The 12,457-nt window shown below is 42.8% G+C and overlaps 1 protein-coding gene across 1 annotated transcript in view; it reads right to left on the minus strand.

Moving 5' to 3' along the window:
• Positions 1–295: 295 nt before the first annotated feature.
• LOC139471635 (neprilysin-1-like) overlaps positions 296–12,457 on the minus strand; it is a 51,267-nt gene continuing 39,105 nt past the window's right edge. The window contains exons 14-23 of the mRNA XM_071254037.1: positions 12,032–12,109; positions 10,615–10,718; positions 8,971–9,029; positions 7,486–7,537; positions 6,560–6,627; positions 5,534–5,664; positions 5,222–5,287; positions 4,717–4,815; positions 4,095–4,171; positions 296–1,306 (exon numbers count right to left, since the gene is read on the minus strand). Of these exons, the coding sequence (XP_071110138.1) occupies positions 1,207–1,306; positions 4,095–4,171; positions 4,717–4,815; positions 5,222–5,287; positions 5,534–5,664; positions 6,560–6,627; positions 7,486–7,537; positions 8,971–9,029; positions 10,615–10,718; positions 12,032–12,109 (834 nt within the window). The 3' untranslated portion in view covers positions 296–1,206. The remainder of the gene's footprint in view (positions 1,307–4,094; positions 4,172–4,716; positions 4,816–5,221; positions 5,288–5,533; positions 5,665–6,559; positions 6,628–7,485; positions 7,538–8,970; positions 9,030–10,614; positions 10,719–12,031; positions 12,110–12,457) is intronic.

Raw genomic sequence — 12,457 nt, forward strand, 5'->3', positions numbered from 1 at the left:
AGGAAATAATCTGATGATAGGCTGATGCCAGCACACAAGTCCTGTTCTGTTGTCTGTGGGAGCTAAGCTTTAATTGTCATCCATCAGAGCGACTGCGACCCGTAAGAATCACATTAACACAAGGTTATGTATGTATCATTTTATTTACGTAGTTTATGACAAAATATACGTGTATCAACAAAGTGTTAAATAATCAGAGTGAGTGAGGATTTCATGATCTAAACACAATCGAGGCTCTGTTTGATAATCTATACACACTCAGGGCTCTGAGGTGGGGGTGGGGGGTGGGGGGGGGGGGGGGGGGTGGGGGGGGTGGGGATATAAAATGAACATGCATTGAATATGACCGTATTATTACTCTATACATTCCAATGGTTGAAATCTCTTGAATGATAGTTCCACAGCTACCTTGAAGAATAAACGATTGTACGACTGTTTCTCGGCGTATTTATACTGTAACAAATTGTACTTATAATGTAGCTTACCACTTGATTAAAAAAACATTAGTCACAGAAAAAGCGACACCCATTCTACTAAAACGTCTCCTAAAAAGACATGTCCATAGAAATCGCATTCTGTTTTTTGTTGGTTTTTTTGGGGGGGCACCAATTAATCTTCTCGGATGTAGTGGGGTGGGGTGGGGGATCGGATCTTTTTAAGAGACAGGATATTCATTCCATCACTGCTTCAAAACATGTAGTTCTACTCCTGCGAAAAGAGGAACTGAATATCAGAATGTGCATATTTCATGTTTCTTTAATTTCTTTAAAAAAAATTCAACCACACCCCCAACACACGCACGCACGCACGCACGCACGCACGCACGCACACACGCACGCACACACACACACACACACACACACACACTATTTCGGTAATCAGAATATAGAGAACTTGAGGGTTGAGAGATGTAAGTTCCGGTTATTACATCTACCGTAGTATTAGTAATAAAAATTGTTCGTCTCACATCAGGAATTACGATTCATGGAACATCAACGAGATATAAAAATCGTGTTTCGTCATCCAGAAATAGAATTATATGTATTAGCGAGGTCGCACTGTATACACACATATATGTGTTCATTACGTTTATAGTCAACTGCAGCACCGTCGAGCCCATGTTGCAACCGGGATGATGTGACTGTTCTCATGACGCTGTGAGTCCGAGAGAAACAGTTACGTACAGTTGTGCCCGGTTGTAGCTGTTCACCAAACTGTGCATTTCGCCCTCGGGTTCATGAAGGATCCCGGTTTACAGTTATACACCTCGGCAAACTCCGGCAGATTCTGCAGCGGGGACACCGCTCTGAAACAGAAAAACCCCCACAGAATTATATAATAACTCTACATGCATCAATAACCAGTTGCAACTTACGCGTGTACAAGGACCTCACTGTTTGGACCATGTTCACAAGTAGCCTTTGCACCAACACTTACTATTACTTTAACATACAATTACGACAGTGGTTGTGTTAAAGATAGCTTTGTAAAAGTCGACCCAAGACCCCGTGCCACTAACGATCTTAGCGCTGCGACTGGCTTAAATAAACTCCCCTAAACAGAGAATTAAACTGAAGTTGTGGTTGTGCTAAGATAGCTTTCCCTGGGCCCCGTTCCCCGAAGCGATCTCAGCACTGACATTGTCTTAAATGACCGCCCATACGTGAACACAGAAAAGAACTTAAGAAGTGCTTATAAGCCCCCATTACACAGGGCTGCGACCTTTGTGCCACCTTCGAGCGATCAAAAACTGGCCAGGACGCTCACTGGTCGCCTGAACCCAGTAAATCATGTTTCCGAAGCCCTCCATTTATAGGTAGGCTGAGGAAGCACTACAGGTAGTTTAAAGGAGGCAGAAAGGAGGCAGAAAAGAGGCAGAAGCTTTGCCATGGTGTCTCAAGGGCTGCCGTGGTAGCCGAATGGAGGCACGGCGGTCGCCACAGTCATCGTTCAGTGCACGCTGTTGGTTGCCCAAAGGAGGCACAGGGGAGGCAGAAGCATCGCCCAGAATAGCGGAATACATTTGCAGCAGAACACATCTTCTACCTGGCGACCATTGGGGCGACCACTGTGCCTTCATTCTGCAATAACAGCAATGTCTGTGCCTCCCTTCTGCCTCCTTTGAGCAACCAAACTCCTCGGCGACCTTTGTGCGACTGTTTTGAACATGTTCAAAAATTTACGGCGACCATGGCGTCCATTGCGATGTATGAACCTCCCGTGTACCACCTTGGAACGACCTAGGCAACCATTCTGCCTACGTTGAGCCTCCAACGACGACATGGCAAATTTCATGGTCGCACACTGGAGGCACAAAGGTCGCCATCCTGTGTAAAGGCCCCTTAGCCTTGTGAAAGTGGACCCTGGGCCCCGTTCCACGAAGCGAACTTAGCGCTGCACTGTCTGAAGTGAACGCCCATACGTCAACGGAGCATAACCTATGAAGTGGTTGTGATAAGATAGTTTGCCCTGGATCAGGCGCCTAGCGCCACGACAGTCTTTATTCCTTTGCCATGATATAAAGTAACGATAGTCGTTATGTTAAAATCACGTTGTGCAACTTGGTCCAGCTTCAGGTCCCTACATGTTTCTCTTTATTTCGCATAGCACACGTTGGAAAACGTCGTTAGCGTCCCTTGCTATAACGCTTCACGAGTTAACTGTGTTATATGGCGATGTAATTTGTTGTTAAACAATAATTGCATTGTATTACATTGTTTTTGTTGAGATTCAGTAGAAGTTCATTGCAATGTATGTGGACAATGAATAGCTGTCGGGAATGTAGTACTATTTAATGTAAGCAGTGATGAGGAAGTTATTATATATAGATGCTCGAATTATCTGTAAACTTCCGGAATAACATAGATGGATGTCAAATGCTATAGAAACGTGGAATATTCTATGATGTTCTAGTGACACTTGACTGGTCAAGCACTGTGTGGAAAGTGCTGGAAGCTAGTTAGACTACATGTGGAGTGGGCGCGTCTTTCATCTCACATTTCATCGGACATTACATCAAGACCAACTTTTGTGTGAAGATCACATTTCACCCTGGATTCCTAGCCGAGGCCTATCTCGGAAGCTTGACCACTGTTGTGGCGAAGTGATAATTGCTCCTGTCATTGTCATTTCCACTGCCCTCACACTGTATACTGTCATTGGATATTAAACTACCACTCTATTGTGCATTGACATTGTAATTGCTGTGCAGTAATTTGTATTGATTTGTAAACCTAGTTAATTTTGTAATACAATTGTTGATTGTATACCATTTGTTGTTTATTGGTTGGTTTCACACTAAATTGTTTTATGTACAGATTTCTGGGCTAACATATTGTTTCAATTTGGGAATCGACACGTAACAACTGAGCTTGCATATATGGCACACGTCCGCTGATAAAATAGGCCGGCCTGTCCAAGTGAGTTCGACAGATTTAGGGTATACTAGTAAACTGATGATGCCCTGACAGTTCTTATAAACTACACTCGATGAAAGCAAATTTCCGGACTGTTATACGGGTATAACTCGAAATAGATATGAAATCGTCTGATTACATTTAATTTTAAGTGAGTGGTTGAGATGGGTTTAACGCTGCGTTGAAAAGTATTGCAGTTAAACCACTGGTTTAAGACGTTTATCAATTTGGTAAAACCGACGAGCAATGGTATGGTGCTGACAAACCTAGAAACATAATTGGGGGCGAAGGGTGAACCCACGACCCGGCATAGGTTTCTGGTATGCCAAAGGGAGGTAACTCTGGGCAGCGAATAGCGGCGCCTTTATGGACTGGGCCACCCGTGCCCCTTATCTCATTCTGAATTACAGATTATGAATATGTTTGACAAATTTGCTAGATAAATCCAGAAAGTATGTTGACCCATTTTAAAACCAAATGAGGAGTGATAAGGCAAATCCAATCTGGGTTCGAGCTACACTGACAGAATGCCATGAACACATGCACAAGCGCAGCAAAACACAAATGTGAGTTGCGCCTGTATGAATAGAATAAAAGCGCGCATAAAATATCCGCTTGCTGTTGCGGCTGCCTCATCGCCAACAGGGGCGGATGCGTTGGTAAAGATGAAATGTTCACCTGAGTCGGTTTGGGCTGTGGTAGTCGGTGTAGATATTTCGTTCTGCTCTCTCCTTTCTGATTTTCGTGCACCAGACCTGGGGATAAAGAACACCGGTGTTACATCACTCCCGCTACCGACCGGTCGACAACGAACTTATCTAACCGCACACCTTATTACATTACAGGTTTGTCTCATGCAAACATCCTTTGGTCTGAATCGGCAAGAATACCACAGAATACCACATTCCGGAGAATGGCGTCTTACATCAGTAATTCGAGAAACAATATCGCGGTTGGTATGTGGCAAATGTAATGCCAACAGTTTGGCAATTCGAACGTGGACCATAATAGCGAGTGAGTGAGTGAGTGAGTATGGTTTTACGCCGCTTTTAGCAATATTCCAGCAATATCACGACGGGGGTCACCAGAAATGGGCTTCACACATTGTACCCATGTCTGGAAACGAACCCGGGTCTTCGGCGTGACGAGCGAACGCTTTAACCACAAGGTTACCCGACGGCCCCTTGACCATAATAAATATGTGTTACATGTTTGCGGGGTACATTGAACATATTAGAATGGGTCTCAGCCATTCAGAACAGACATTCATGTGTGAGGTAATTTAATGTCTCATGCCTACCTGGCTCCACGCCAGGAAGAACAGCTGGTTGTGATTCAGGGTCATTCCGGGGAGGGGTGCCTCCTCCGCTCCTCGGTCAGCTACCCACTTCCGGTACGCCTGGAATACGACATAAACTATCCATGAGCAGCAAAACATTAGTTAAGGAGTCAACAATGTTCCAGCTATATCAAGGTGGCCTCTAAATTAACCCCTTTGGAAACAGGCAAATCAGTTGATTGAGGCAGGAACAACGATCCACGCCATGGACTGGTATCCTGTCCTTCTAGTGGCTGCACAAATAAGTAGTGCGGTGAGGAGCGCAAGCGGTCGAGGCAAACCAGTCTAGCCTCATTGCCTTGTAGACATGGCGTCTACCAGAAGAGCGGTAGGTCAGAGGTTTGATCTTACAAATTAACAATTACACAACTCGAGTGTAACATCTCATAAACATCGATTAGGGTATAGGGAACAATTACGTACATAGACATATCTGCCCTGAAGATGTATAATAAAATGTGCTTACCTTGTAACTCTGTTTAACTCCACCGCTGTCGGCAATGTCCTCGCCCATGGTTAACAAGCCGTTAACCTGAAAGTACACATAGATTAGGATGTCACTAGTGAGCTACCGCCTCGGTGGTCTAGTGGATAGGGCGTCTGCCCGGTAAGCGGAATGTCGGTGGTTCTATCCCCGGCTCCGTCAAACCAAAAGACATTAAATAGGGTACTTGTTGTTACACTGACTGGCTCGGCATTTAGGGAATTAAGCAAGGACTGGTCGGCCCGGAGTCAGTATCAATCAATCAATCAACAACCAAGCAAGCAATTCACGTACGTTAAGTCCAGCTTCAGGACTGACGTAACTTGACGTCTGGTTCACGAAGCACTTTGTGGCATTCTGGAAACGGTCAATGACGATCTGATCCCACCACTGTCGCAGGTTTCCGTCTTTGTCCCTCTGTCGGCCTGCGATTGAAGAGTTATAACAATATTCATTGAGAAAAGTTGTCTCCCATTACTAATCCGCACATGCGTTAACAAAGCGCCGTTCCAACCTGGTTTAAACTGCCAAATCAAATGGTAGGCGCTGTCACGTTAGTATGACGCCGACGGGTCATAGTAGGACCCCAAAACCATAAGGAAATAATATGAGTTCACTAACATATAATATATCTCTCATAGTTACCCGACTTATGAAAAAAACACGTTCTCAGTAGGGATCGCCTCCGTGGTCTAGTGGATAAAGCTTCTGAACGGAGAGCCGAAGACTGGTGGTTCGATCCCATGGCCGCGTCATACAAACGGCATTAGACGATGACATTTGCTCTTGCCCTGCCTGGCGCTCGGCATGAACGATATGAAAAAAGGACTGGTCGGCTCGGACTCAGTAAACCGTGTCTGAGTGGGGTATCCATGTTAAACTGTGGCATGGTATCTCAGTGGGCTAGTCCGGACTAGCACATGCAGCCACACATGTGCACGTCGCCATATCAGAGAAATAATCTTGAACTCGACGTTAAGCCTTATTTCACCTCACCATACTAAAATGTCATATAACGAATTGATAAGCATTCACTGTTGTATAGGACAGGCTCAATTATCTGGGATCCTGTTGACCCCAACGATGTCTCGTAGGCTGCAGTGGTCGACACTATTTAACACAGCATTCATTTGTCATCACAAACAACAAATAGCGCACTGCATGTTTGTATATAAACTAAAATTGCGTTCCCCAAAATCATTGTCGGATATCTATTGACCTACATGATGGTAGAACATGTACTAAACTTTTGTCATGGCCCAATACACTGCATTTGGAATACAAACCATCTCAATTTTGCTATTTTCAGACACAACTTACCATAGTTGTCGAATCCGTGCGTTATCTCATGTCCAATGACGCTACCCACACCACCAAAGTTTATTGAACTGAAACACGTGATGTTATTAATTAAACATTGATTCTCAATGAGTGAGTCCCAAGACCATAGATAAAATCAAACGCTTTAAAAGCGTACGGACTTTTGACGTGGTTACAGTCTCACTCGCAAGTCAAGGATAAGTCTGCAGAACCCAATGCTTATAAAGTCGACTTGAATTACAGTCTCATCTAAATCGAAAACTTTACTCCAGTACGAGACCTATCTGATAATCCCACACAGAAGGCCGCCTTAAACCTGGATAAACCTTGGCCCGATCAGTCTAAATCAAGAATCCGTGGGTCCTTGAGCCATTGTCACTTTTCTAACACGATTCGGTTTCTTTTCTTTACCATCTCGATTCGGACATTTTGGTTCTAACGAAATGAAACCCTAACAGAATATTCAGAGTATAAATACTACCTTGTGGCTGAAAATGTCATGGCACTCGGAAAGGCCAGGGTTTATAAAATATTAATAACAACATAACGACGCGGTCTTATTATTATTATTTACATTCGGAACTGGCTGTTTAAGTGAAACGTCGTTTTCGAGATACAGAAAAGACTTCGTTGACTCATCACGAGAATTAGAAGCTTCGACGCTTAGATTAGAAAGTTCATTTGGCACGACCTCATATGGAGGTGTCCTCAGATCTTTAGCGATCGCATCAGAGTAAAAGATCTGATTTTTAAAAATGAGATTGATGAGGATGGTTGGTAGTCTGAGTGTGATGGTTGGTAGTCTGATTGAGTGTGTCTTACTGGAACTGGATTCAAGGCAATCCTCCAGAGTCTTACAAACATGGGATAGTGAGCACCTATCCAGCCCATGAAGTACACTGATTTACATAGTCACAGCGTCTTACCCGGGTTGGCTCTCGCTGTAGAATGGCTCTTGGAGAATGCCAGCTGGAAATACTGGAATTGAAACAAATGTGATAACCTTTATGGATTCCAAATATTTCAACATCTCGAGACACTCGCGGGGCATGGGTGAGCGAGGAAGTCTGGTTTTAGTCCGATTTCAGTATTTCCGTTTTCGTACTGTGATAGAAAAGCGACGCATGCCGTACATGTTTATCATTACCACCTTGGTGAAAGAAACCATTTGCAACGAGCACGGGTAAGGTGCAAACATCTTCCCGAGGCAAGGGAGTTTACTGACTACAAAAGGAATTCCTGGGCCCGATCGTAGCGCCACCAGTGGATATTACGAATTATGTCCCTTCTATGCCTCTCCTATGGACCAATCAGATTCCACCTCTCGTATCACTTGCATTTGTTTCAAACAAAATGGCGGCGCCCAGTCAAGACGATCTGATCTGTAATCAAGATCTATATTGTGATAAAACGGGTCTTACTTCGCGAAGTGCATCAAACCATGTGAGCACCTTGATTAAAACATCAAAAAATTAAAAAAATATCTGTTGACAACGAGTTGGCGGTGCACATGTTTTGCAAATCCTGCAATCGACCGAAATCTGCATGACAGTTTACGAACCGGATTTCAATTTCGTTGCGCGATTTTGATTGGACTATGCATAGACTCGTTAGTCAAGCCAAAATGTAACTCCATAATACCAGCCTAGGGTGGAAACTGGTCTTTTAAAGTCAGTTAACTCTCTTGCCTCGGGAAGATTGGTGCAAACGAATCAAGATTCAGTTAAAAAGCGGTGTAAATTTTATTGTCCAATTTCATCGGTCGGTGAGTTTGTTTGGTTTTACGCCGCTTTTAGCAATATTCCAACAATATCGCGACGGGTTACAACAGGGATGGGCTTCACTCATTGTTTGTTTGTTTGTTTGTTGTTTAACGCCGTAGTCTGCGCAGTATTGCGAGACACATGTATATGTATAAGTCTCGTGTATGGGGAAGGGATGTTACAATATCCCCGTGTGTTTTGTGTTCCGGTTCCGGTGATATTGTAACGTGTGAATGAATGACCCTCGCTGGAGATTTGCTTTGCATTTGAACACACTGTACATAAGGAAATCTGCGGAACGAGGTAAAATCAAATGACAAATGTTTCTTTACAACCACATTTCAATGGATCGACCATGCAACCTCCGTATCCGTAGCTAGTAAACAAACCACGATGCTGATAACTCACAACGCTTCTGAAAATCTGTTTTCAAAGTTCATGTTCGCCAGCAAGAGATATTTTACGCCCGATACCCATGGTTCATTGAAAAATTGATTAAAACGTTAAATTGTTAATAAATATTGTTTGAGATTTGTGAAAAAAAACTCCCATCGGGATTTTATAAGATTTCAAACCCTCGGATTCAGGTTTTAGATTTCATAAAAAACCTTGAAAGTGTTTTATGCTACACGTGATGTGTTCACTTACCTATTTCATTCCATGGCGGGTTGTAGAAAGCATTGACCACTGCCGGTTGCACTAGCCATCTGAAAACACAGACAACAAACACGGATAAATAAACAAACTCCACACTATTGGACAATAAACATAGCAACAATATTATATTAGACAACAAACACAGATGAATAAACAAACACCACACTATTGGACAATAAACATATCAGCAATATCATATTAGACAATAAACACAGATGAATAAACAAACACCACACTATTGGACAATAAACATAGCAGCAACATCAGACAACAAACACAGATGAATAAACATTGACCCTCGTAGACAATAAACATAGCAACAACATTAACGTACTCTCAGGACATACTTGCAACGTAACAAACATTGGCACATCAATAAACAAGGACAAAAACAGCTTCTAGAAGACAACAAACACAGATGAATAAACATAGATTATAAACAAAACACTGAGGACAATTTATTATTTGTCGGACGGAAATAACGGTTTCTTTTTTATTTCAAGACACAAATGTCGATATATTTTCCCACGACACATATTAATGTTTCATAAACACATATTATATCGAATATTATGATATTAGCCGTGTCATACCAAAAGACGATCAGAGATGGTACTTGTTGTTACGCTGCCTGGCGCTCGCCATTAAGGGGAAAACACAAGGACTGGTCAGCTCGGAGTCAGTCTACTGTGTCTGAGTGGGATATCGGGGGCACGGGTGGCCCAGTCGTCTAAGGCGCCGCGATTCGCTGTGCAGAGTTGCGTCTCTTGGCCACGCCAGAAACTTATGATAGTGGGTTCGAATCCCGGTTCGCCCCGATTATGTTTCTAGGTATGTCAGCACCATACCCGTGCTCGTGGGTTTCACCGAAGTGGTAAACGTCTGAGACCTGCATCACTTCGGGCTTTCCTCCCTCATTAAGCTGATATAACTGGAATACTGTTAAAAGCGGCGTTAAACCCAACTCACTCACTCACTGAGTGGGATATCCATGTTAAACTGCGGCATGGTAGTCTATTTTAACGTATGGGAGTTTTAATCGTCGTAGCGCTAAGATTGTTACGTCATGAACTTTAAATCGTACACCCATAAAAGTACAGCGCGGCGAAAACATTTTTTGGACAGCTTCACGTCAAGTTAAAGCGAACACAATACTGCCTACAATCTGAAAGACATAAAGATATATGAAATGGATTTGTAAACAGTATAACTTGTGTATCACGTAACATATACAATATGAAAGAAATTTAAAAAATAAATAATGGAAATCGAGTTCAACTATGACGTCAAAGTCTCTAGGGAGGACACTATTATTGTAATTGTTAAGTATAGCAACGAGTTTGCGTATGCGCGCGCGTTCATGCGCGTGTGTGTGTCTTTAACTGCATGAACATGTCCGGATTAACGCAGGTTTTAAAGCGCTTACCCAGCGAGATAAGAAATGAATTGAAATTACGAGAAAATAATCGAATTAACGAGAAAAGACTCGAAATGTCGAGAAAAATAAATAAATAATTGGAATAACGCCAGATATCGATTTTTAAAACTTCTTTGGAGTGGAATATATCTGATATCTACAGTTCAATATTTGACGAAGCACAGCACATGTTTTCTGATTCGAGTTTTCACACTTACTCGGATCTGTCTACTTTGAGTCGGAGGGAACGCAGATGTTTTCTTGATGCCTGTTGTAGTTCTATCTGGACGTTTTCAAAGTACAGGCTTGTGTTGAATATATGCTGAAAAAGACATTATCAATCCTTGTTTTAAATTACCCATACAAATAGTCATGATGGACTGCCGGGGAAAAGAAAATATACACTTGAAAATCAGATATGGCTAAACGATTATAAAATGCTTTCAAAATGTTACCCTGCTTAAAACATTCGCCGAAACGCTGCAAACGGCTGAAATCACAACTATGGTACCCGTATCACATACATCACCATCGAATAACCTTTTCTTGTTTGTTTCATTTTAAGTCAGGGGGCACGGGTGGCCCAGTCGTCTAAGGCGACGCAATTCGCTGTGAAGAGTTGCGTCCCCTGGGCACGCCAGAAACCTATGATTATGGATTCGAAACCCGGTTCGCCCCGATTATGTTTTTAGGTTTGTCAGCACCATACCCGTGCTCGTGGGTTTCACCGAAGTGGTTACCGTCTGAGACCAACACCACTTCTGGCTTTCCTCACACATTAAGCTGACACGCCGTGGTATAACTTGAATACTGTTAAAAGCGGCGTTAAACACAACTCATTCACTCCCCACCAAACAAGGGTCTGTACTTTCCTTTGCCGGTCAGTTTATGTTACACATAGTCCACTTAATCATAAAAAGGACATCCTTCGTGGTCTGGTGGCAGAGCGTCTTTCCGGAGAGAGGCCTTCTCAGTAAAAATCACATCTAAGTTCTCGCTGCCGCTAAACAAAGATCTGGGGACATCCTGTTACGTGTCACGTCAGAACGATCTTTCGCGAACTTTGACCGACCAACAAGGAGTTGACATCAGCCAATTAGAAGGCACCTTTCTTGAGCTTTACTGCACTCGTTTCAACCAAGCGACTTCCATTTCAGACTACGCTTGAAAAATATGTTGACACAGTTCTCGATTAACATTCCGGAAAGTCTGATATATGGTTGAGATTGTATGGCAGTGCTTCCTACGGACTGTGCAACGCGTCCTCCGTTCAAATGTTTATCCCACAAAACCGAGAGATAGACGATAAATTTGACGGAATCAGTCGTACGGGCCGTAACTGTCGTTCGGAATATCCCATTTTAACCTTTTCGAGGTTGCATGATTAGAAAACACATTCTAACAGTCCCTTTCATGATGTGGTAAGCAACGCTTTGATTGATCGGATGAAAGATCGTTCTGACGTGACCCGTAATGTGATGTCCTCAGATCTTTGTTAAGCGATAGCGAGAAGTAAAATCTGATTTTAATGAGATTGACTGAAAACCCAACAAAACGTCAATACATGGAAACCCACAGTATCGAAGGATAGAAAACCGTCAAAACAATAAAGCATCGACGTTCACAGTTACGTACGTGTTTATATTGATTATCAATGTAGCTGTTGGTCTTCAGGGCCTCTGGATAGCCTATCTTCTCGTCCATCACCTCCGCCTTCAACATTAAAAACATTTCTGCAACATTACATCATCGATGGAGGTGGAGGTGGGCATAATTCTATTTTAGATTTTTTAGATGTTTGTTTGTCCTTGATATGTATTTATCCCTTTATTTATATTGTTTGTAATTATCTATTTTTATTTTTTTTTTAATTTTCTTTTTGGGGCGGGGTGGGGGTGGGGGTGTGTGTGTGTGGGGGGGGGGGGGGGTGGAGGTCAATGGATATTTCAAAGATAAACTGGATAATTCAATATGATTCAACAATCGCTGATATACCGGATTGCCATGAGAACACGTTTCTAGTTAACACTTGTTCATCTTAAAGTGCTTCAAATGCCAGAT

This window comes from Haliotis cracherodii, unplaced genomic scaffold (genome assembly GCF_022045235.1).
Source record: "Haliotis cracherodii isolate W230 unplaced genomic scaffold, xgHalCrac1.p SCAF_23, whole genome shotgun sequence".
In the NCBI taxonomy this organism is placed as follows: Eukaryota; Metazoa; Mollusca; class Gastropoda; order Lepetellida; family Haliotidae; genus Haliotis; species Haliotis cracherodii.